The sequence below is a fragment of the Physcomitrium patens genome, chromosome 6, assembly GCF_059467195.1.
Source record: "Physcomitrium patens ecotype Gransden chromosome 6, ASM5946719v1, whole genome shotgun sequence".
NCBI classification, from domain to species: Eukaryota; Viridiplantae; Streptophyta; class Bryopsida; order Funariales; family Funariaceae; genus Physcomitrium; species Physcomitrium patens.
The window spans coordinates 11,791,526-11,816,530 of NC_143415.1; the positions used below are offsets into that span (position 1 = coordinate 11,791,526).

General features: G+C 38.7%; 4 protein-coding genes across 7 annotated transcripts; 2 read left to right on the forward strand and 2 right to left on the reverse strand.

Annotated features, from left to right (window-relative positions):
* Positions 1-1,308: 1,308 nt before the first annotated feature.
* Positions 1,309-6,392, reverse strand: LOC112283349 (T-complex protein 1 subunit beta). The gene is made up of 11 exons (XM_024521935.3): positions 6,218-6,392; positions 5,143-5,196; positions 4,936-5,001; positions 4,485-4,596; positions 3,980-4,108; positions 3,744-3,815; positions 3,466-3,581; positions 3,147-3,223; positions 2,550-3,035; positions 1,943-2,258; positions 1,309-1,825 (listed from the first exon to the last, which is right to left on the reverse strand). The coding sequence occupies exons 1-11, from the start codon at positions 6,227-6,229 to the stop codon at positions 1,679-1,681; spliced, it is 1,587 nt and encodes a 528-aa protein (XP_024377703.1). The 5' UTR covers positions 6,230-6,392; the 3' UTR covers positions 1,309-1,678.
* A 3,310-nt stretch (positions 6,393-9,702) lies between these two features.
* On the forward strand, positions 9,703-13,458 carry LOC112283348 (carotene epsilon-monooxygenase, chloroplastic). The gene is made up of 8 exons (XM_024521934.3): positions 9,703-10,296; positions 10,473-10,769; positions 11,050-11,247; positions 11,450-11,551; positions 11,825-11,965; positions 12,280-12,470; positions 12,643-12,805; positions 12,983-13,458. Exons 1-8 carry the CDS (start codon positions 9,721-9,723, stop codon positions 13,043-13,045), a joined length of 1,731 nt encoding a protein of 576 aa, XP_024377702.1. The 5' UTR covers positions 9,703-9,720; the 3' UTR covers positions 13,046-13,458.
* Positions 13,459-15,259: 1,801 nt separating this feature from the next.
* Positions 15,260-18,550, reverse strand: LOC112283846 (porphobilinogen deaminase, chloroplastic). The gene is made up of 5 exons (XM_024523096.3): positions 18,164-18,550; positions 17,203-17,608; positions 16,281-16,484; positions 15,901-16,075; positions 15,260-15,658 (listed from the first exon to the last, which is right to left on the reverse strand). Exons 1-5 carry the CDS (start codon positions 18,460-18,462, stop codon positions 15,546-15,548), a joined length of 1,197 nt encoding a protein of 398 aa, XP_024378864.1. The 5' UTR covers positions 18,463-18,550; the 3' UTR covers positions 15,260-15,545.
* Positions 18,551-18,689: 139 nt separating this feature from the next.
* LOC112283847 (nudix hydrolase 20, chloroplastic) lies at positions 18,690-22,519 on the forward strand. 4 transcript variants are annotated; one of them, XR_016503338.1, is made up of 9 exons: positions 18,690-19,326; positions 19,782-19,849; positions 20,141-20,318; positions 20,583-20,663; positions 20,819-20,950; positions 21,099-21,294; positions 21,418-21,541; positions 21,710-21,994; positions 22,108-22,519. XR_016503338.1 is itself a non-coding variant. In XM_024523097.3 (8 exons), exons 1-8 carry the CDS (start codon positions 19,156-19,158, stop codon positions 21,777-21,779), a joined length of 1,020 nt encoding a protein of 339 aa, XP_024378865.1. In that variant the 5' UTR covers positions 18,690-19,155; the 3' UTR covers positions 21,780-22,519. The 4 variants fall into 4 exon arrangements, 3 of the variants coding, with proteins under 3 accessions (XP_024378865.1, XP_024378866.1, XP_073390955.1); XM_024523097.3 differs by having other exon boundaries at positions 21,710-22,519; XM_024523098.3 differs by having other exon boundaries at positions 21,457-21,541; positions 21,710-22,519.
* Positions 22,520-25,005: the final 2,486 nt, after the last annotated feature.

Sequence of the window (25,005 nt, forward strand, 5' to 3'; positions counted from 1 at the left end):
TAATTTTTAAACACGCATATATCTTGTCACATATGATATAAGATCTATGTGTGATTATTTTTACACAACTGTTGTTTCTTGAACTTAGAAGAAGAATCATGCATAGCATAGTCTAAATTCTCATCTTCTATTATTAATAAAAAAATATATTGCGATTATTATAAAATTGTGCCAAGTTTATTCTATTGTGAATATAAAAAAACATAGTCATATTATAGAAATTTACTTCTGTGCAAATACTAGATATTGTTAAGCCAAAAAACTACCAATATTAAAATAAATAGATACATGACCAAATGATACACAACTTGCAAGTTATATAAATATAAAATGAACTTCAAAATTCAACCAAACAACCTCTTCTACTTCTTCTTAGTCATATGTATAATATTTACTTGTTTCCTAACTATTAGATGACACCACCCATTACATTGGCTATTAGTATGAATTTTGCAATGCATAAAGTATATATTTGGTATTATTCAAGAATATAACCTATTTATTTCACTTACTAACTTGCTTGACTTTTTCCCAAGCCCAATTTTTTTCCTACATACATTTTTAGTACAAAATATCTCACAAGATTAACTGTGGCTCAAATTCACACAAAATTCCTTTTGCTTAACACTTCTGCTTGGCAAGTGACAAGGACCACGTTATAATGACAAAATGATTTGATCAATTGACATAGCTTCACCAAGTAAATGTTTGACTACAGGGGAATTTATAAAATAATCAAGAGACAATTTTTCTCGTCTCTTTTAATCATAGTTGCATGTAGAGCATTTTTGGGGTTCCTAAGTGGACAAAGTAATGATTGGCAATTGCTAACCTCACCTTGTTGAGGATATAAGAATTGTTCTCGATTCGTGCAAAAGCTGCCTGCTCAGCAAAGGGAAACAGGGTTGGTCTAAATTACACCTTACTTCATCGACAATAGATAACGAAGAGGAGCGTGAAAAGTACCTACGAGAGAGATGATGTGTTCGCACTAACTAAAGAGGTAGTTACAAAAGCAAAACAGACAGTTGTGTAAACAGGGGGGCTGAAACATGCCTGAAAAACCAGGCAGTTGCATCAAAAGAGGAGGTAATCACCTAAATCAGAGGTGATGTTCATGGAGGCTAACCATTCAGTGTTAAAAAAGGGAATGCCTACCGATGGACTTACGATAAAGGTGGGCGGACTTTACATTCGCTGTTCTTGCCTGATAACATTTGTGTGGTTGATGCCAAATTACCAGCATTAATGTCCTCATTCCAACAAACTTGGGTATAATGTAAAGATCATACCCATGTGCCACCGAAATCCTTAACCGATCCTTCTCTCATTGAATCATATATTCCATTCTCAAACAGCCTTAACAAGTTGGATTATGACAAATCCAAAAGTATTTTCCACTAAAAAGGACTCAGCCAAAAAAGATAATACCTTCGCAGGAGTACCCTTAGAGAGGGAACACAAGCTAGCAAACAGGGACTCCATGAGCTAACCCAAGACTTAAACAATTAACTTTGAGAAAAGCACCTGCACCGGGCTTTAAACGCTAGACCATTAGACAGGCTGATGGTGTAATTTGGTGAGGCTCATATTTGAAGCAAGGTGCAAGTACAGAGGGTTGCAGCAGTCCAAGCCCCCAAATACAGAACTCCTAGATTCTCTCTTATGACAGAGGGATTTACATTCGGTCTTCCCGTTGTCTAGGTGCGCACTTAATGATCTCGTCTACACGAAGGATCATCTCCGAAGCTTCTGTAGCAGACATTAAAACCGCCTGCTTCACCTTAAATGCCTCGTAAATGCCAAGCTTCTCCATGTCTCCAACCTACAGAGAAGATACGAGAACCCTTTAATATTACTTTAATGGTCGAGCGCAGCAGTACTTTGAACACTTTCAACGGAAGATATCAACAAAAGTATGCAGTAAATTCTTGTCATGTACCTCTCCAGAAATGACATCAATGCCGGATCTGCAACCATCCTCTGAATGAGCCGCACGTAATTGAGAGACTAAATCTGCACTATCCAATCCCGCATTATCAGCAATAGTGGTGGGAATGGCTCGCAATGCAGTTGCAAAAGCATCGATAGCAAGCGACTTCTTCCCCGGGGTTTTACGCGCAAGTTCCTCCACACGCCTAGCCATCAAAAATTCTGGCCACCCTCCACCCCAGATAACGCGGCTATCTTGAACTGTTTGAACCAGTACGCAGAGAGCGTCATGGAGAGACCGCTCAGCTTCATCTAGCACATGTGAACTGTAAAGACAACGAAAAACAGTAATGAACATTGTCATGATAAATTCACACTGAACAGCTCGAAGTTCCAGATGGAATTATAAAACTGGTAAAAGGCAGGTAAAACACATAAATACTTATGTAAAGGAATTCATGTCAAGAAATTCATAGAACAAAAAGCAGGAGAGCATGCATCCAAACGGTACAATAAACATGCACATGTATCATTCCATCGTAGGACTTCCTGAGCAGTAATATATATTCCAGAACTCCAAGTGATAATGCACATAAGATAGATGTGGCGATACAGACCTGGCGCCACGAAGAACAATGGTACAAGCTTGGCCCAATGCAACACCTGAAAAATGGATAAGTCTATCTTCCCCAATCATGATCTCTTCGATCAACTTACAATGTCCAAGCTTCACATTCTCGGGATCATTGAATGTTGAAGTAATTTCTCCTCCTGTTACAAGAGCCAAGCGTTCTATTCCATCGAAGTCGGCATGTTCGATAGCCATGACCCCTGCATCTGCGAAGAGCTCCTCCGGGAAATTATAAATGAGCTGTCTATTGACAAAACAATTGATGCCATGTCCTATGATCTTTTCAACCTTATTTTTCATTTTGTTTTTTTCAGCTGCCTCAATCTCCGCCACCTTCGTCATACCATCCACCCGCACCCGTGCCCCATAGATTTTGACCTTGTCGGTATCCATGGCTGTGTTAGCCACAAGAATTTTAGCATTTTCAATGCGTTTCGGTTGACCAACTCCGATCTTCTTATCTAGAATGAACCTGCAACTCAAGGGCACCAAATCCAATTACAAACCGAAGCAACACAATATGAAAGCTGATAAATGAAAGCTTCTCAGATTCATTCACATAAAATCTGATTCAGCAACCTACCCTTCATCTAAAAAGGAATCCTTCAAAGCTCCACCACACTTCTTGATGATTTGGATAGACTCTAAATTAGAGCTGCCCTGCATACATCGATAATCATTTACTTCAGCAAATATAATCAAAAAAGGCGGTTGAAGGACAGTCGACAGAAATGTTAAAAGCAGTACGGCAACAACAGAACATGATAAACGAAGATAAAGTATCAATTTTCTACAACTCAAAACAAAAGTCTGGATGAACTAAAGAGGGAGGGGGGGATCTCTACTCCAGTGAGTAGGTGCAGAGCATTTGCAGAAGAGGACGTTTACAGACGCATACGTACCTTAAGTCTAAGAACAGCATCGACAGCAAGATTAGAGAAGTGCACTTTATCCTGTGATAAAATCTTAGAGCTGAGTGTCGTCATGGCAATGTTGACAAGGTCTGATCTGAATCGCTCTGCAACACCATAAACATTTCTGGATTTTACCAAGTATTCTTCCGAAAATCCAACACTTACAACTGCTTTACTGCGTAAAAAATTACATTAATTTATGTTGTAAAACTAAAAACGTCCAAGTAAAGTATATGATGGATGGAAGTTGGAGTATCTTGAAATACCTAAATCATCTTTGTTATCACGAACAGCAGCTTCTAATGCACTACGAGCAGCCTCAGCAGCCATGCGATATCCTGCACCAACCAAATCAAATATCCCCAGTAGAATAAGAATCATAGTGATCGACATTCATTTACATGCGACGAACAAACAACGTATCTTATACAAAAATTATAACCAGTACAACACTCAGTCAGAGCAAATAACTCGTGGAAAAGTTATTCAAGACACTACAAACCAGCGATAATAGTCATTGGGTGAATCTTCAGAGCAACCAGCTTCTCCGCCTCTCTTAGCAACTCTCCAGCCAACACTACTACAGATGTTGTGCCATCTCCAACCTCATCATCTTGCACCTTAGAAATATCTGTCAAACAAGGGCGGGGAGCACAGTCCCCAATTGTGTCAACCATTAAACTTACACTGGCATATGATCAGCAAAAATGCTTACTGTGGACTGTTTTAAGCCAAAACTACCAAAATCAAGATAAATGTCTCATCTTCAAAACTACTTGTAATATGTTTAAAATCCAGTAAATTGTTGCATTCGTAGATAGTTTAAGTTAGAAATTTTTCCCGATCAAAACAGTTATTGTTGCAACACTCACAACGCATGCTTCGTAACATTGCCGAAGAGCACGAGAGCACAAATTTCTTAAAACCACCTCAGAATATGTAACCAAATGAGCATATACTCTGTTCTTAGCTGAATTGAGGGAAAGTCTGCTGAAGGCGTGACTTACCAACAAGGACTTTGGCAGCTGGATTATCAACATGTAGCGACTTCAATATAGTGGCACCATCATTGGTAACTGTGACACTATGGCCACGACCGGTAGATTGAAGGATTTTGTCCTGAAAAAGTATGCATGAACGGTCCTTTCTTAAAATAGATGATGACAGAAAGCTTCAAACCAGATAATATCCAAGACATCCTTTACAATTCAGAATATTTGAATGTGATGAAAACCAAATCTCATTAAAGTGGGACATTAAAGGAAGACATTACCGAGAAAACAAACCACCCGGAAACTACCCAAAAAAACTAATACTTTATAGTATAAGAAGACATGAGGAAAAAACGAAATTATCATCCAGAAACTTGCCGTAAACAAGAACTGTGTCTTAATCCATGATGAACTTCATTTCAAAATGCACCCACAAATAACATGATTAGAATAAAGGAATGCTCACCATTCCTTTAGGACCAAGAGTACTTTTGACAAGGTCTGCTATTGCCATTGCACCAATAAAGGAGGCCTGCAAGAAATATTCAAAAAACAAAATCACCAAAAGTTCGCGATTATTTTCCAGGAAAATCAAATCTCACGGTCTCAGAAAGCTATGAAAGAAATGTAAGAGATGCTGAAAAAAAAAGATAGCCTAAGAGGTCCAACATACCATCCTAGCACGCTCGCCTTTCTCTTCCATCGCATCGGGCTTGAACAACTCCCCCTGCGAAGCATTGAAATATGCCAGAGATTTAGTTACACTTGGATTCCATTGCCTGGGAAGCGCAGAAACTTTTGACAATATAAAAACTAGATCTGTCCGTTGCTTGACTACACGAAAACACCAAGTTGATTCCTAATCAACAAGTATCTTAAAAATGAGACGGTATGAAGCCTTCGATAACAAGGTCACGCAAATAATCTATAGGATGGGCCTCAAGAAAAAAGTAGTTAAGTTACAGGTGTATGATACAATGTACGAGTTGTCTACAGCACTGGACATTCAGCCAGTCGAAGTTAAGGTACAACAAGTACAACAAACCCTCTTTCCAAGAAAAACCGTTTGTTGCATATACAGACATTTCTAAAGGAACGTTATTCGTGACACAAATGACGAAAACCATTTCAGACGACCCTAAAGCTCTTACATTGCATCGGTAGTGAGATGCGCACAGAACTCAAAAAAGCAAAATGACAAAAAGTAATGCACCCTGCAAATGCCTTCTTTTCAATCGCGGACGCAAGTGCCCTGTGGACTGTCTTACATGGTCGCAGATCCTTCAGCAATAGCAGAACACGCAACCCCCCCCCAAATATTGTGGAAAACAAACAAAACAAACCTAAAAAGTAAAAAATGGGAGCAAATTGAAGAATATGCAGTTACGCTCCGACGTAGTACTTCAAGACTCGCAACTACAGGTCTAAGTCAGACACACGACCTACAAGAACATCCGGACCCCCACAAATCTGAGGCGCAATACAACCAACCTCACGCTACCTCCCAATCGCTCCCGGCTCAAACATACATCACCCCTCGAAAATCCAGCACATTCAAGAACCAACGACGAAACCAGCATTCCAGTTTCGGAAAACGCTCTACCGATCTCAACCAAGCACCAATACCACTTCGCCACCCGAAACGCAAATCGTCACAACGACCTCTACACTGAAGTTCAAAAGACCCACACCCCTGAACCCTAATCTGAACACCAGAGACACAATAGAAGGTGGAGAAAGAGCGGTACCGTGGTCGCCATTATTGGAGAAAGCGGGGTAGGGAGGGATCAAGGAAACACAGACAGACAAATAGAGTGGCTCCCTGCGATGCTTGCGATGCTTGCAATGCTTCGGTTGTGGTTGGAGAGATCCTGACACAACACAAGGCCAAGCAAAGCAAATGGGGCGCAAATACAAGCAAGAGCTACGCTGCACTGCGAGAGCTGCACACGCAGTGTCCAGTCGCCTTGCTGGGCCGTTTTATCATTCATCCTTTTTGTGAATATTTCATCCATCGGGGTTCTGTCCGCCTGACACTGGGTTTTAGGTTTTAGGTTCCCTGGACTCTTTAACATGGCTAATACTGTCTTCCTTCGTGTGCATTTACTTCACTTGCTTTTCCCTTTGACATATGTCTAGTTTGACCTAATTTTTTGGTATTTGCAGAAACCCTTTATTGTGGTGTGAAATTCCTTCACATGGCAATTAATGTTCATTCTTTTTTCTATGGTTTTGGAGGAAGAAAGAAAGAGGGAAAAACCCAATATTTATTTCTAAAATAAGAAGAGAATAGTGGACAATGGTGAGAATATGATAACAATGGTTTCAATGAAGCTAAACAGTGTAATGGTTGAAAATTGTCAAATTGAATGTGTTTTGAAACTTTGTCAAGAAAAAAATGGATTGTTTATTAAAGCACACACTGAAATGACATTGTCCCATTATAACCAGCAATTTGCAAATGTTTTCCCTGCATTCTTAATACGAGGGAGGAATTGACTATTTAAGTTAAAATTTATTCTTAAAATTCTAAATCTTTCTTTAGATTGGATACAATGTATTTTTTGCAACTTGGTGATTGTTGTCTTAGTGTTCAATCCATTGTTGCCTCAAGATGCCATAAGATTTAAAAAAGTGAGCTGAGAACCATTGCAAATTGGAATTAAAATTATTTCAAAATAAATAATATTGATTGTATATATATATATATATATGCACATATATTTATATATTCATTATATTCATTAAATATATGCACACTTACATATAAATAATAGAAAAGAATCCTTTTTTCTTTAAGATTATATGATAAAATCTACAAACATTTCCAAAAGTTACTTATAATTTCTAAATCAAAAAATATATTAAATACATTAATTTTTTTTAAAAATGGTTCAAAAAAAATTAATGTAAAGCATTGTTTGTCTTATCCTTGAATCGAAATCATTGTATATAAGTTGTGAAAAAATGCAGTTATAATTTAAAAAAAAAAAAAAAAAAAAAAAAAAAGTTCACTACTGCAGAATTTCAATTGTAAAATAGAAAATCTAAAACAATCATATGCAACATACAATACAAATGAGTATTTAGAAAAAATATTTAATACCTTGATCTGATATACTTATTCAAACACAAATATGTTTGATATTTGTATTTAGAGTTCATAAGGGATCAAAATACAATATCAGATTTTCTTCAAGATTAAATTTTTACAACGAGCACCTAAACTGATCACAGAATAAATTCCAACACGACAATTTCGTCCAGAAGACAAAAAAGAAAAAGAAAAACGGTGAAGCCATCGGATATTTTTTCAAATTGTACAGCAGACATTGAAATGCAATACAATGAAAAAATTATTGTGAATGTTTCTATTGTATATATTTTCTCATATTTATACTATTACAATTATAAAAGAATCAAGAATTGAGTTTTCTATATACAGTGACAAACAAAACCGAGTACAAAATCTGAACACTCATAGTTCATTAATCCTTCCAACTGACACATAAGTCAATTGATAGAATTACTTTTTTATTGTGTGTATTCATCCAATCCTCTACATGGATGAAAAATCTCATTATCATTTGAGGTAGGATTTATGAGAAAAGTGTTGTAGAAGCACACAGACGTGCGTACTCAGTTTTGGTTGCTTCTTCTTGCTGAATTTCGAAATTTCAATGTACACTCCTTGTTGCAAGATTTGAGGGCATTTTTTGTTTGTTGTGTTGCTCTTGTTGTGTACTATCTATAGTGAAAGTTGATTTGTCAATTGTATCTCTATGCCTCGGTTGTGTGAATCATTGAAGCACCAAGCATTGGTGCAGCTTAGGAGTGGTGTTTCTACAAGAAAAGTTGCAGTCTCACTTGGAATGAGTTAGTCTTCAGTAGCTCATCTGAGGAGGGAGATTAGTGGTGAAATAGAAAAGCAAAGAGGAGGACATCCAAAGGTTTTAGGAGAGTAAGAGGAGCGACTTGGTGTGCACCTTGTCACTGCTGGTTGTCTCAAAACGGCAAGTACAGCTGCAAAACAACTTCGAGAAAAAACAGGTAAACACTTCTCAGACATCACCTTGAGGCATGGTTTGAGAGAAGCTGGTTTGGGTGCTTGTGTGCAACAAAAGAAGCCTCTACTTGCCAAAAGACATGTTCTTGCAAGGTTGAGTTTTGCTCATAAATACAAAAATTGGACCGTTGATGATTGGAGACGGGTTATTTTCAGTGATGAGACAAAGATTAACCTAATCAACTCAGATGGTAGGTCTTGGTGTTGGTTGAGAGAAAGAGAACGACCTGGACCTAAACATGTTAGTCAAACTGTCAAATATGGTGGTGGTTCAATTATGATTTGGGGTTGTATGACTGCTTTTGGGTCGGGTGCTTGGTATCAAATTGAAGGTAGAATGGAGCAACACTTGTACAAAAAAATTTTAGAAACCTACTTGCAAAGTACCACACAGAATTACAACTTAGATCCTACTAAGGTGGTTTTTCAACATGATAATGATCCCAAACATACGGCAAAAAGTGTTCAGTTTTGGCTCTCTTCACAGCCATTTCAGCTCCTTCGATGGCGAGCTCAATCTCCAAATTTGAATCCAATGGAACATTTTTGGGCCCTTCTCAAACAGCGTTTAAGCCAAGTCACTCCAATGCCAAGAGGTGTTCAAGAATTGTGGGAGAATGTTTGTAGTATTTACCCTAGTTTTGATGCAAAAGATTGTGAGAAACTATACAAAAGTATGCCAAGAAGGATTTCAGCTATTTTGGAAGCAAAAGGTTATTGGACTAAATATTGAAGTTTGAAGATTTTCTTTGAACAATACTGAGTATAAGACATAGTTGTTGATTTAACTTTGTAGAAGGATGTTTAGTTATCAATTTGATGTGCAACTTTGTACATGTGTACAAGACTGTGTGTATTATTCCATGTAACTTTCAGATTTATAAAGCAATCATTGAAATTTCTGTAATTGCTCTTGAAAATTGGCACTTCAAATTTTGTACTCGGTTTTGTTTGTCACTGTATACTTTTATTGAATGCAAAAAACTTGAACACAACTGGGCGAGCGCAAGCCACTACCGAAGGGACTTGAAATCACGGGTTTAAATCACGGTTGGGCAGAGAAATCAAGGGCCGGGTGGGGAGACCCGGCCCATCTTATCCACCTCCTCTTCTTCCATGTGAGTAAGTTGTGCTTCGACATGCCTCAGCGACGTTGTTTTCAAGCCTCGCAGCAGCACAGCAGCTATGGCGTCTCCATCTCTTCACGTGGGGATTGGGACTCGACGGCCAGGCTGCTGCAACAGGACCATCGGGCCTATTCATTATGATTCGAAATTTTCCGGAGCGTACAAAATGGGGTTGCGGGGCGGACCAGCAGGACGCGTCGGGAATTTCTGTGATCAAGGAAGGCTGCGAGTGCGGTGCAGTGGTGGTGCTGAGGACAATGATAATGGGAGGAGTAGTGTAGAAAAGTCGGGGGCGGGGAAGTCGTGGGTGAGTCCCGACTGGCTCACCAAGATAGTGAGCCTTGGAAAAGGGCCGGATACATCTGGGATTCCTGTGGCGGATGCGAAGCTCGAGGATGTGAAGGACTTGCTCGGGGGTGCATTGTTCCTGCCGCTCTTTAAATGGATGATGGAAAATGGACCCGTGTACAGGCTCGCAGCCGGGCCGCGCAATTTCGTGATAGTCGGGGATCCTGCTGTGGCTAAGCATGTTTTGAAAGGGTATGGGACGAAATACTCCAAGGGGTTGGTGGCTGAGGTTTCCGAATTTCTCTTCGGGTCGGGATTCGCCATTGCTGAAGACCAATTGTGGACGGTCTGCTATCCATTCATGTTATTTCGCGCTTTTCGCCGGTTGTATTAGGCGTCATTGAAACAGGCAGTGTCTGATACGAAGCATTCTCTCTCTCGTCCTCGTAGAATCTTATGTTGCTGGTGTTATTTTGCGGTCTGCATAATGTCTTGGTTGATCAATGTGAAAATATTGTGTAGGCTCGGCGACGGGCGGTTGTTCCATCACTTCACAAAAAGTATTTGTCGACAATGGTGGACCGCGTCTTCTGCAGATGCTCGGATGCGCTGGTTGCCAAGCTTGAGAAAGTTGTTGCATCAGGGGCCCCTGTGAACATGGAAGCACAAATGTCGCAGCTGACGCTGGACATCATTGGGCTTTCTGTCTTCAATTACGAATTTGATTCTCTCAAAACTGACAGCCCTGTCATTGATGCGGTTTACACTGCCTTGAAGGAAACTGAGTCTAGGTCTACAGATATATTGCCCTACTGGCAGGTTGGAAATTTTCTATGTCTTCGCATTTTCACGTGCCATTGATTTTCTGGCAAATGATTATCAATCTTCGAAGTCTTTTTCGAGTTACGTAGGTGTATCCAACGTCTAGAATTTACACAAAGTTTGTAGCTAGGTCATAGATGCTGCCAATCGTGGTTATATTCGGTAATAAGTTAGTTTGCAGAGGATTTTTTCATAGGGTTAGCATGAAGCTTGAATCATTTTGTTGTCGTGGCGACACTGATACATATTTTAAATTTTTACCTATGAATGGATGCAGATTCCCCTGCTATGCAAAATTGTACCTAGGCAACAGAAAGCTGCTAAAGCTGTAGAAATTATTAGGGAGACTGTCGAGAAGCTGGTAGCTCAATGCAAAGAGATGGTGGAGGCCGAAAAGGAGACAATTGAAGGAGAGGAGTATGTGAATGAGTCAGATCCCAGTGTTCTACGGTTCTTGCTGGCAAGCAGAGAAGAGGTAATGATTCACAAGCGGCTAGATGGGGTTACGCAATTTTATAAATGACATGTCATTGTTGATGTTAGAATCTATATTGTTCTGCAATTGATTTGAAATATTTCGTTGTTTCACTTATCATACAGATGATAAGATTTGGCTGAATGTTCAGACCATGAGATGGACGAGTATGCACTAGCTGAGTTTTGTCATTCGGGTGCAGGTATCTAGTGTGCAACTTCGAGATGACTTACTATCGATGCTTGTAGCTGGCCATGAAACCACAGGTTCTGTGTTGACATGGACTGTATACCTTCTGAGCAAGGTAAACTCTCTGCCTTCCTTGTTTTAACTAATCTTTCAAGTCCTGTATGAAGTCAGCGGTGATTTAGTACTCCATCGTTACTTCTGTATATTCTGTGCATGTATATGGTTGCTGCTCAAGATAGTCCCTAAAGCACATAATGCTGCACCAGGTTGGTTTAGTTCAGAATTTTATGTAAAGATTCAGAGTGTCCGAAGTCTTCTAATTATTATTTCTTTATTATACTTTCTGGCATTTTGTAGCACAACTTAAAGGGCAAGTGTGTATTTACAGAACCCAGCCGCATTAGCAAAGGTGCATGAGGAACTTGACCGAGTCTTGGCAGGAAGAAAGCCACAATTTGCTGACATAAAGGAATTGAAGTATTTAACGCGCTGCATTAACGAGTCCATGCGCATCTACCCACATCCTCCGGTACGTGATCTACTGATTTGACCACTGTCAGCCTAATCCAAAGTATCATGCATTTTTAGAACTACTAATTTTGCATTCACATCTAAACCATGTTCGTGTAGCAATCTGTGCATTTTTAATGAATCAATATACCGTCTTTTAAGAAAATCTAGATCTTCGAATATCGCAAAATCCATGTGTTAAAATTCTTCGCCTAGGACCCTTAGATATTATTGATCGTCCTCTCAAGATTTCAGGTTAAATTCCTACTTTTTATCCGTTTTTTCAACTTCAAAATCGAGAGATACTGGCAATTGAAAGATGTTTGACTGCAGGTTTTGCTACGAAGAGCTAGGGTGGCAGATGAACTACCTGGAGGTTACAAGATTGAAGCAGGGCAAGACGTAATGATATCTGTGTATAACATTCATCACTCCCCCCAGGTTTGGGACAATGCAGAAGAGTTTGTACCGGAACGGTTTGACGTTGATGGACCTGTGCCTAATGAAACCAATACAGACTTCAAGTATGCGATCCTCATGCTCTTAGTACCAATGCCTTCTTGCTTTGTTTGCTTGTTTATTTGTTATGGTAATCTTATGAAAGGTGCCCTTTTGAAACCGACTGCTCAAATGAGTTAATTAAAAGGGTTTTCTCGCAAGACAAACCTCTAAATAGGTTCTGGATGGTGTTCGTAGATATATTCCATTCAGCGGAGGGCCTCGCAAATGTGTTGGTGATCAATTTGCTATGCTGGAAGCTACGGTCGCATTGGCAGTGCTTCTGCAGAGGTTCAAGTTTGACTTGGTTCCCAACCAGACAATTGGAATGACAACTGGCGCCACTATTCACACTACCACGGTAAATTGCTAATACATTAATTTGGATCTTTTACTATCGGGCAGTGCGTAAACCTGAAATGGGTGTTTTGCCATTCTTTGTAGCTTATTTCTGGGAACCTGGCGAAAGTAAAAAGATTTGCATACATGTAGATATAATGTCGAGAGTTTCTGACTTTGTTTTGTGTGCGCGTGCCAGGGACTATACATGACAGTTACCGATCGACAACAGACGAAAGTTCCCGACCTAGTCGTTGCCTAATCACACGTGATCATTGCTTTTTATTTAGTTTTCTGTATACTAAAAGTCTTTGCCAAAAGGACGATCGTTACTAAGGGATTCGTAACCCAAGTAAATCAGTTCAGCAGGTAGAGAGGATGAATATGCCGTATCAAGAGGACGAATAGTCTCAGTTTTCTAGCTATTCTTAACGACACAATTGTTATAGGAAAAGTTTTGTGGAAACTTTGGTTGAACGATTTCAATAATCCTGCGTATTTAACCAATCATGGTAGTGATAATGCTCACTTCTTAGCTTGAGCTTTGAGGGGCGTAATCCTCGGTAGCGATTCAACCATACTGACTTGTGTTGCGAAAGTTTTTTCTCTTCCTGAGATTAAAAGTGACTTGCTGGACTTCAATCAAAAAGGCAGATTATGACTGGGCTTCGCAAATTCTTTTGCACCAAAATATGATTGTTGACCTTCATTTCTATGCACTTCTTATTTTGTACGACACTGCCCAGTTTGTTACTCTGTGTGGTATGGCATATGTTTTACCAAAAAAAGATATTTTAGTTTTCCTCTTAAATGGAATGTTGGTATGTGATTTTCCGGTTGTGCGTTCAGAACAAAATATATTTGGAGAAATCAATGTAGAATCACTAATATAATGAAACAATATCATAAATATTTCTTGGCAGTTGTGATTTTGCAATCTCTGTATCGATTGGTTGATACTTTTTCTTTACACCTGTTAATTTCACAAAATGGTAAAACATACAAGGGATTGACGTGGGAAATCTCACTTCATGTCTGAATAGAATTAAGTCTAACCCTTTATAAAGGACTATGTGCCAAACATATGAAAAAATTAAGTTGGTGAGTTTAATAGGTAACTATCTCACATGTTTCAGAGATCACTTTATTATGTAAGACAAGTACACAACAACCAAGTTGTACGGCTCTATGGAGTGACTTTTGACTCTATCATTTTGTTAACTCTAGTCTTCACCTAGTTTCAAGGAATGGAGTATGTAGAAGTACCCTTCATAATTTATGATGGTATTTAGGATTCTACCTTTTTCTTAGCCATTGGGTTTCATGGTTTTCAAGTCACTATAGGTACCATTTTTCTAATATTATGTGCTATTTGTCACTATCAAGTTTGCTAACACCAATCTCTTTACCTTAATTTTTGAGTGTGTTCAAAATAGAAAAGAATCTCCATTGATTATGAAATACTTTTTAATTTCTGAAAAGACTCTTTGGAAGCTAAGCTATATGAAATGTGATTACTATTGCATAACCTCCTTTGATCAAATTCATGTCACTTTGCCAAATTTTGGTTTGTTCAATGCAAATTAATTTGCTTTTACATTTTCTTTCTAGAGGTTTTGGCAAAAGAAATTTTTTATTCACCAAACACTTTCACATCTTCAATTCCCAAAATAAACCTTGTTTGCTTGGTGATTGGCATTCTTTTTAACTCATGTTGAAAACAAATTATTGGATTTTTCAGCCATGTATTCACCAAGATCATGTTTTGTCATAATTTTTTAAGCTTTTCAAAAGCTTTTTAATCAATTATCCAATTAGACTAAGAAAAATAGAAACTAATACATTTCTTCTTGTGCAAGTGTTTTGTCAAGGCAAGGAGTGGTAAATCCTCAGGAAAAAAAGATATATATAGCTCTGCAGGTAGGCACCTATCTTTTGGCCATGGTCAATTAAGGTGTCATCTCCATAATTCTTATGACATGTAACAACTTAAATTGGGGGATAACATTCACTCAGGCTACTTTAAGCGGTTTAAATTATCCCATTAGTGATTCTGACTAAATTAATCAAAGAACACTTGAATAGGCTGCTCATGCTTTAAAACAACGAGGGAACATTTAGTAGAAGTAAAACTGTAGGAGTTGCACGAGCGCCTCTTTACAGATTAATGACCCAATCAAGGGCGAACAGTAGAAGATTCATTTCAAATGAAAATGAAGTGTCGTTATCAACAATGTAAGCATTTCTAAAGATAAAACAGTTTCTGTGGGTTCCAGGCAGTAACTCAAAATGGGTTCCAAAAAGAATGCACAATGACCGTGGCTAGATTGAATGAGATTTCGGTTCCTGAAGTACGCTGATTCCCATTGTGTTGTTGACTGGACTTAGTATCAACAAATTTCATGTCAGTAACTGAAACTTTATAAGAGATGTAGCATTCAAATTGCTGCAGGTATAAGAGTGACAACTTCAGATATAATGCTTCGAAAAATAATTTTCTTATTTGAGAAATGAGAGCCACGAAAATCACCTAAGAACTAAGAAAAAACTACAATCCCACTGGGAATTTACTAGCCAGCTTGACGTTGCCTCCCTTAACCTAAAACAATTCCTACATGCCGCGGAGAACTGAAGCCACCTGTTTCCTTTGGAACCTACTCTTCTGTAGATACAACCTCTAATCATACCTTCCAATACGATCTTGGTGTGCATTAGTACCATGCTTAACCAGTCCAAGTTAACTTGGAGCATTTTCAAGAATTCTACCACTCGAAAAAATCTGGGCCAGCCCTTGAGATGAGCTCTTGTCCGGCATCTTGTGCCAAAGCGATCATATCATCATAGAAAAATGAGCCCTTCCTTGAGGTCTCCAACACTGAAACATCACATTCTGAGCTTTAATCCTCATAGCTAACAAGCAAGATGAAAATGCCTCGCTATTTTGACAACTAACCATTTCAACAACCATGGTCAATGTGTAAGCATGCATGGTGCAACACAAGCAGATATAAAATAAGAAATTAGCCACACCAGTAAGAAAATTTAGAGAAATCTGATTGCAGGGGAGTACAAACTGTGAATAACAAAGCAACTGAATGCAAAAGTCTTTTCACAGACCTTGTTTCCCATCAGTGGTTGCAACCAGGCCCCGAAACGAGCAGCCGTCATCTGTACGTTGGGCCAAACCAGCAATTGGTGTGCGGCAAGAGCCGTCCAGCTTAGCCAAAAATGCCCTCTCGCATGCCACTGCTAGTCTTGTGTCCTCGTGATTTAAAGACGAAAGATACTCCTCCTAAAAAATTCGAACATGGTTAATGATTTAAGTCAAGTGAAGCACACAACTAACAGTTATGGTTCTGAACTTCTGGTACATCTCATAGTGGCGGAGAAAGATCAACGGACTTTACGTACTACTAGACTTCGACTAGGTTGCCATACCAATAAAATGAACTACAAATAAAATGCTATACTTGTTTTCTCCACCTTTTAGAACTCACCATCTTAGTGTCCCCAGTTCGACAAGCAATACCAATGGCTCCTTGTGCAATGGCAGGGAGCATATCATCGGTATCAAGGATAGTTGTAACATGCTCTGTCATGTCTAAGCGCTTCAGACCAGCCAGGGCTAAGAGTGTGGCTTGAACTGTTCCTTCACTCAACTTACGAAGCCGAGTCTGAACATTTCCTCTAAAATTTACTACCTGTGGCAAAACACAGCTTTACAATAAGTATCATGCGATGTGTTAGAAGACGAGTACAGCAAAAAAGTTAAGCTAAGGTCTGGTTCTTGACCATCTCAGTCGTAGTTTAAGACATTCAATGCTCCTCCAAAAGAATTGTATTAAAAGAAATATTCGTTCACAAACTAAGTAAAAAATCATTCTACAAAATCGATACAATGACTGCTCCTCAATGTAGTTAGTAAAAAGAAGAAAAAATCAACACAAATTATTTACTAGCAATTTGAAGGAATCGATTCAAGGCAACAACAAGCAAGGTACTGACCTGGACTCGACAGGATACTCTTCAGTGACGTTATCAGACGAAGAGGAAAGTTACAAGCCAACAGAATAGTGCACCCCTTGCATTTTCCACTGACTCAACTTCGCTAATCGGCACGTAAGGTAGAAGATGTACAACACAACTCCCATATTCCAACTGCAAAAGATCTAAACTACATTTCTACGACAAACTACAAATTTAAAATAAAATAAAAAATAAAAAATAAAAAATCACACACACACAAAATAGTAATAATAATAATAATAATAATAATAATATTATTATTATTATTAAAAACATAAACCACAAACACAAACAAAAATATAAAAAAAACAAAAAAAGATACAAACAAAAACAAAGACAGATTAGGGTGGACAATACTCTAAGATGAAAGGAGAAAGGACGTCAGTATATTACCTTAAGATGAGGATACTTGTGTAGGAGTTGAGATTGCCTCCGCAGAGATGCACTGCCAACCACACTGCCTTCAGGTAGTTCGGCAAGAGAAGAATAATTCGGACAAATAAAAGCGTCACGAACATCTTCCCGGGGGAGGTTGCAGGGGAGTATTGTGCCCTCAGGTAAATAGGTGGGAACGTCCTTCATGGAGTGAACGGCGATGTCGATATCACCGTTCAACAACGCATCATCAATTTCCTTGGTGAACAAACCCTTGCCTCCAATATCTGCCAACGGTTGACTCAAAATCTTGTCTCCAGTAGTCTTGATGATGACAATTTCAAGGGCTCCCTCCTCCGCCAATTCAGGATGAGCTGCCTTCAACTTGTCTCGAGTCTGATAAGCCTGTGCCAACGCCAGAGGACTGTTTTCCAGCCCCCATTCCACGTTACTAATGGTGCACTTTGGGAAAAAGTATTGCGAAAAACCCTTACAAACTTAGAGAAACCCTCCATTGAAACCTCTACTGAGAACTCAATCCCTCTATTATTCTCAACAGAATTTGCACTCCAATACCTGAGCTGCACTACACAGTAGACATAAAAAATTAAACACACGTTGAAAATGAGACACATTCTTACACTCGAGATTAGTTCAGCTCCGATAATTTAAAACCCTATAACATATACCTCTACCTACTCTTTGGCAAGTCAATCCAGCCCCAAACTACTTACAAGTACGGGAGCTTTGAGCAACGCGCCACAAAATCAAACAATCATGGAAGCACATCTCTTTATGTTGTACCTGAGAGAAAGCAGTCTAATTAATTTAGCCGTTCAGAATCCATAATTCGGACATCTAGGTCCACCAAACACTACGAAACCATTTCCATTTTTCCTCAATGCAGTCGTGCAGCAATTCGGGATGCATCAGAAACTAGCACGCATCCACAATTTATGGCAGTGCAGAGGGAACTAACCTTCCACGAGTACCAATGCGCACCAGCGCAACTTTGGTCTGCGTATCAAACGTCGCAGTGGCCTCTACAACACTCCGCTTCACACTCCTGCTTGCCGTAACACCACTAGGCTTCACCAAACTGACACTCTGCCCAAATAATGACCCCTCCCTGACCTCTCCGAAATGAGCACCTCGTCTCTGACGCAATGCCACCGCACCGATCCTCTTCTCAATCGTAGTGGCCCCAGGCGTCGCAGGAGCGTCCGCCCCGCAGCTCCGCAGAAGCGCAGAAGAGTGCGCCATTGTCAAGGCCGCCATAACTTCCTGCTTTTCCTGTTAATTCTTCACGCTACTGCAGTAATACGGTGCGGGAGAAGGGATCTGGCGATGGTGGCGAGAGAACTTCAAACGCTGCAGCAGCGAGCATTTCGAAGAAGGCCGCTCTTATCCCACAAGATTGGGTTAGGATAACCCACCCGGATTCTTCATTCATTGTGTCGCCATTCATCCGAGATCATTAATTAACCACGTCCTGTAGACTCAGTTCGATTGCGTTGCTTCATCTTTATGATTCCATTGCACCCACAAATTCTGATGATCCTAACCACATCTCAGCAGTAGTAGTTTAGAAAACAGTTGGGTCTGCGAAACGGTTTCGCCGTGTATTGGATTGAAGGGACTTCAGATTTGGCGTGAACGTTACATGAAACGTTGGCTCGAAACCTTTGGAGCCGAATAGACGAGACTCTTCGATTCCGCAGGACTCAGGCAATCCTTAGTGACAGAGCAAGCTGTTTGCCCACCGGTTGTTTCACTGGAGCTGTGGGCTGTAAGCTCAGCAGCAAACGCTTTGAAGGACATCTAGGTTTTCTCGGTGACGATTTAGTAGGCACAAAATCTGCAAACCCAATTTAGAGCAGCAGCGAAAGCGAAGATTCTCAAGAAATCTAAGGGTGAATCGTAACCAACTCCTGAGAAGAGGACAGATTTTGAGATTGTAAAGTCGGCAGAATGTTTCCACGACCAAACCGAAAGCCCGGCGTGCCCTACTCTGATTTCCCTGTCGATGAGATGGGTAACAAATCTGAAATGATCACTCACGGGACGCCGTCCAGATACTCGTTCGTGATCGAAGGTCTCGATGGCTACTGGGCTCATGTTGAACGATGCAATTCAAATCGAGTACCTCTCATTCCATCACTCCACCACACACACACACACTCAAAGCATTGGTTGAACTTCTTCCGCTGATGGGTTTGAAGTCATCTCTAGAGTCCTTGATGAAGTTTGTCCAGACGATCAACAGCAAAATGTGGCGCATACTTGTGCAAGTCAGCACTAATTTTGCAGAAGTGAATGCGATTCCATGGCTAATTGTCGAAAATTGTGTGTTTAGCTTCACTGACATGCTACTGGAATATCCCTTTTCTTGGCTAGTGAAAACGAAAATTAGACAACGTTGATCTTTCGTTTGCACAGTTTCCTTCTGATCGAGTCTTTGCAAGTTCATGGATGCAAATCAAAGCACGTTGGTCTCGCAGCAACATTCTCGACTCAAGCAGGGCATTCTAAAAATGTTGAAAGAGTCTGAACTTGTTGAAAATGTTAGGTTTCCCCTGACTCAAGAATTCTTGCAGGATAAGAGGAAGGATTATCTGCCCTTCATTGCTGGGCAAGGGCTTCATGTGGGCTTCATCCACCCCAAGTAACTCTCTCAGATGTCGTCAATCCTGCAACTTAGAAAGCTAGATGCATCATTTGTACATGTCACTGCAGATGTCATGAGGTTGCTTCAATTTCAGACGTTTTTTTGTTAAGGGCCCGCTTGATGTTTTGCGACTATATCCTCTTCTAACTGTGAAGAACGTTCCATTCATGTTGCAATTTACTTTTGTAGATTCTGTGGATGGCCACCTGGGTAGACAACTTGACAAGCTCTGCTCGATAAGCCTCGTGTTGTATGGACTGTGAATACTGTGGAGCTTCTTTGCCGCAGGTTTGCTGAGGAATTGAAGCGCTTCCCAGGCATTTTTACCTTTTCTGGGGACAAAGCGAAAGGACAGATGGTTCAATTGAACCGCACCCTCATTACCGAGAAAGATTGCACAGCTTCTGTCGAAGGCGTGATGCAAATCTTGGCGAACGAGGGCAAGATACACAGCTGGCGCAATGAGGTGAGCTGGTGTTGAAAGACAATTTTCCTTTATTGACATTTTTTTGATACACAACAAAATGGGCATGCATGGAGTTTATGCTTTGCTCTCCATTTCAAGAACTTCGATCACCTGTCGTTGGGCTTTTCATTCAGTGGGCATGCTTCAATATGTGAATTGGGATTTTGTAAAAAGTCTGAAGTGATTGTGAGTGATTGTGCTTTTGGAGCTTGCTTCGGAATTCGTTTAGTACCTTCGATCTAATTCTCAGTAACATGCACGCAGAAATATCCAGTTGTCACAAGCTTTGGATCACCTTCTCTGTTTTGGTTAGAACGAGCTTGCGTGCCATACTTGGGCACCAAAGTAAGTACTTTTCACTACAACCCTTGTAACTTTATGCTGCTCCAAAACTAGGATGCAGGTTTAATATTCTTTAATGCAGATCTCTTAAGCAAATTCAAATTTGCGCGAACAGATGTCGGGTTCCTAACCGAGGTGAATTACGAATGTACACACAGGCATACCACACGCATCTGAACGGGTACACAATCGTTGACGGCGAGATGTTCCTGTGGGTGAGCATTCGTGGTGATAGCAAGATGCATCAGGACTTTCCTGGGAAGTATGATCATCTTGTTGCCGGAGGCCAGGTCGGGCTTCAACCATTTCTCCACAGTTTCTAATAACATGCTTTAATGGATATAACTGTTGGATGATCTGCATTGCGTCTACGAAATTGCAATTCCGTGGTCATGTTTTTTAACCACCGAGAGTACTAATGGACCCTTTTGGAAATAGCCCGTCAACCTAACGCCTAAAGAGAACATTCTAAGGTACGCTCAAGCAAGAGCTAACATGCCATCTGACATGGCGGAGAAGGCCATTCCTGTGCGTACTATTAGTTACGAGCAGATCGATGATCAGAAAATGAAGAGAGATGTTATCTTCTGTTACGACCTCGAGGTGCCGTATTTCTGGCAACCAAAAAACAATGGTTTGCTCCAAACTTTCTAAGTTCTTACCTTGACGTCTACGTTGTGCTGACATCCTGACACATAAAATGATTATATTTGTTCTGCAGCAGGATTTCATTATTGGTAGCTTTGGAATGTTTCAGACGGAGAGATTGACTCATTCAAGATAATGCGTGTCACAGAAGTGGCAAAGATCATCCGATCGTCGACCGGAAGCTACAAAGCAAATTCAGCCCTTGTCGTCATCGATTTTCTGTACAGACACGGGTCTGTATTCTGAACCTACTACTACCTCTTTCGACCATTCTTGGGTACCTATCTACAATCAATGAGAATCCGTTAAGGAGAAACACCATGGGTTCTTTGAGCTTGAATTTAATCCAACAAATGAGTTTCATAACCTAATGCATTGCCTTGACTACTTGGAAAATGCAGATTCATAAATCCGAATGAGCATGGCTATCTGGAACTACAGCAATCTCTGCAACAAGGAGAAAATGAGTAAATCATCGTCTGTAGAGTTCCCCAGTTCGTATCCACCTGAGTTTGCATCTCTCCAGCTCCATCATCAAACACCAGGAACTTTCACGAAAAAACAAAAAAAAAGTAACAGTAAAGAAAAGTAGATAGATATCCAACTTTCATGAAAAGAGCAACCGATGCCTTCCGTATGTCCACGGAGTCTCCAGTTCCCAGTACCGACTTCGTTACGTATCAAGGGTAAACTTTGTCCCATTGTTTGAATATTCCCGCAAGACAAGGTAAGTTACTTCACAAAGCACCTCGCTTGTTACTGACAAAGCACTCTACTGACTGATGGATATCGACAATAGTTAAGGATGGGCAGGAGACTGGAAGGTGGCATTGTGGGACCAGTCCAAAGGAACTGCAGCAAACTGGATGATGGAATCTCGGTGCTCCGAAGAAGACATCTCTGACTTCTGGGGGCAGCTCTGAGTGGAAACCTTCCTGTTAGGACACTGAGTTGGACTCTTTAGAAGGAAACTCCAATTGAATCCTAAACTTAGTCAAAAATCTACCCCATTGTCTATGTTTAGAACTCCCGAGTGTTTAGAAACCAGCTCTGAACCGTCCACAAATCCGTGTGCAGACATCGAACACAACCAAACCCAGCAATCGGAGTCAACGTGCTCAGTCCACACCAGATCTGCTGGAGTGTGTGTACCCGGGACCACTTGGTTCACTGCATAATTCTACAAGTTGTGTTTTGCTTGTTGTTGTGAAGGGTGGGCTACAGTTAGTGGGAGGTTTTGCTTGGAGAATTCTGCTTAGAGAGGAGAGAAGAGGAAGGGCTAGTTGTGGGTTTGTTTTGTTTTGTTTTTTTTTGGCACAAATGAAAACGTTTTCATTGCAAGGGGAACCAGTAAACACTATTTGTGGGTGTTTTAACGAGGAAGATGCCATTTAGGAAACCTCCAAAGAAAATCATTGTGGGTCATTAACACGTTGTTGGAATGAGCTGTTGATGTCGTTTGTGAAAAAGTTTTTTATTTTTATTTTTATTTTAAATATTTTATTGATAATTTTTTTTTGTTGGTCACTAAATCTTATGTGAGGATAAGAGTAAAGGTTTCTTTTGTACAACTTTGTGTGCCTTTGTTTAATATTCTATGTAGACGCCATTTTATTTTCAACTTCTATTCCTAAAAAGTCGCATTCTTAGCTGAATTTTATATTGACATTGAATCATTTGTTTTGTTTTGTTTTGTTTTTTCCCAATCTATTATTTTTATTAAATATCCTTCATTAAGAGGACATTATTTATTTTTTCCAAAAAAAAATTAAATGTAGAGAGAGAAGAGAGCTATATATATATATATATATATATATACATATTTTTTGAGATTAAGTTTATTGAACAAAGGTGGATATCCTCTTCTTTGTACAAAACATCATTTGCAATCATTTATTCTTATACACTAACGTATTCTTTAATTTATTCTATTAGATTGGTCTATATTTAATCTAAAATATTTTATATTTTTCCTATTGCTTTTATTTTGCTGACTTTTAGTATTATTATATATTGAAAAAATATTAAATAGATCCATGCTTTTACTAAATAAATCCATGTTTGATGAAGAATATGATAATTATGATAAATGTGGTTGATTTTAATTGGTTATAAATCCAATATAGGAGAAATATATCTAGAGATTGTTTTTTTTTTTTTTTTTTTTTAGAATAGGTAGGCCGAATTAGTAAAAATTTAGATCTATTTAATAATTTATTTATTTATATTTATTTATAAAAAACATTAATCATGTTAATGAATATATCAAAAATAAAAAATATTTATGAAAATAATTATCTATATAATTTGATAAATTATTAGAAGATCGATTAGAAGCTTGACACTTTCTAATACATTTGAATTTGGTGATCCACATTTTGACCTATTTTGTAGTAAACTATCATAGACATACATATTTACTTAGATATGAAATGTTTGATAGAAAATAAATGTAGGTAGATTTGATATTATCTTATGGCAAAGCTTCTTAGAAGTTATATAGACATGTATTTGACTTTAGATGTACTTGTAGTTGATTAATAGGTTAGAAACTTTTCTAATAAGTTAGCCACTTATTACATGTACTAGTAGCTTGTAAAACAAGCTAACTACATGGTGCATATATAGGATTTTTTTTTTATAAGTTGAACATGTATTGAAGGTCCTATAAAACATTGTCAAGTAGCTTCTAATTAGATAATATATGGAGACAAGAGTGAAATCTTCTTCATTCTTATCAACACCTTTTTAGTCATTAGTCTTGTTTCAAGTCTTTTTAATCTTCTTATCTTTAATATTAGCCATTTTAGTTTTAATATTATATTAGTTTTGAATGAATATCTATTCTTTTTAACTTACATAAGAGTATGTTGAATTTTTGGATCCTTAAAATTCATATCTTTAATAGTTTGACAATTGTGCTAATTCATTGTTTTTGTTTTGTTTTCAAAAGCAAGTGCACTATCTTACTTCTATTGTTGTATTTGAAAGGTTGGGGACTATCCACCTTTAATCTAATATTTTGGTTCCCTAATAATGATTTTTTTCTTAAAGAGAGTAGATTATTCATTTTTATTGAAATATTTATTTGATATTAGAGGATGCAAATTATCATCTTCTAATTTCACTTATAAATTTGTTTGAGTTGTTTATGAAAAGAAAAATTATAGATGCTATTCTTAGTGGAAGTGAGAATAAATTTACAATCATTGTAGATCTTTATGAGTATATCAATACTCTTGGGATGGAAATTTTATGTATTTCTAATGTCAACTATAGAAGTATTCTAATACTTATAGAAGAGATCAATAATAAAGTTAAAAGTCTATGTCAAAAAGTTAATGAATTGAAAGAAGTAAATAAATCAAGTTCACAACTAAATTAAAAAAATCTTACTACTATAATTATAAAGGAGGCAAGGATAAATATATTGGAGAAGTTCAATGGAATAGGATTGAAGTTTCAAAGATTTCTATAATAAGTAAAGGTCTATTTAAGGTTGCATCCTTCTCAATACCTTTATAGATTTATTTAAGTTGGATTCATAGATGCATCACTTTTTCTTGGCTTGCACCTTTGATGAAAAAATATTCATGACTACTCTATAATTCAAATTCATTCTTGAAAGTTTTCATGGTTATATTTAGAAAAAGTAATTGAAAAAGGATAGTAGAAATCAAACTCATATTTGTATAAG

Coding starts and splice junctions, on each gene's coding strand:
- LOC112283348 (XM_024521934.3), top strand. CDS start 9,721: ATGGCGTCTCCATCTCTTCACGTGGGGATTGGGACTCGACGGCCAGGC. Junction 10,770..11,049: donor ATATATTGCCCTACTGGCAG/GTTGGAAATTTT, acceptor GAATGGATGCAG/ATTCCCCTGCTATGCAAAAT. Junction 12,471..12,642: donor GAAACCAATACAGACTTCAA/GTATGCGATCCT, acceptor TGGTGTTCGTAG/ATATATTCCATTCAGCGGAG.
- LOC112283846 (XM_024523096.3), bottom strand. CDS start 18,462: ATGGCGGCCTTGACAATGGCGCACTCTTCTGCGCTTCTGCGGAGCTGC. Junction 17,609..18,163: donor CGCATTGGTACTCGTGGAAG/GTTAGTTCCCTC, acceptor GCTGGAAAACAG/TCCTCTGGCGTTGGCACAGG. Junction 16,076..16,280: donor GAACTGGGGACACTAAGATG/GTGAGTTCTAAA, acceptor CGAATTTTTTAG/GAGGAGTATCTTTCGTCTTT.
- LOC112283349 (XM_024521935.3), bottom strand. Junction 4,109..4,484: donor AGCTGCCAAAGTCCTTGTTG/GTAAGTCACGCC, acceptor CTTGTTTGACAG/ATATTTCTAAGGTGCAAGAT. Junction 3,224..3,465: donor ATGCTGTTCTTAGACTTAAG/GTACGTATGCGT, acceptor CGATGTATGCAG/GGCAGCTCTAATTTAGAGTC.
- LOC112283847 (XM_024523097.3), top strand. CDS start 19,156: ATGTTTCCACGACCAAACCGAAAGCCCGGCGTGCCCTACTCTGATTTC. Junction 19,850..20,140: donor GTGGGCTTCATCCACCCCAA/GTAACTCTCTCA, acceptor TCTTTGCCGCAG/GTTTGCTGAGGAATTGAAGC. Junction 20,319..20,582: donor TACACAGCTGGCGCAATGAG/GTGAGCTGGTGT, acceptor ACATGCACGCAG/AAATATCCAGTTGTCACAAG.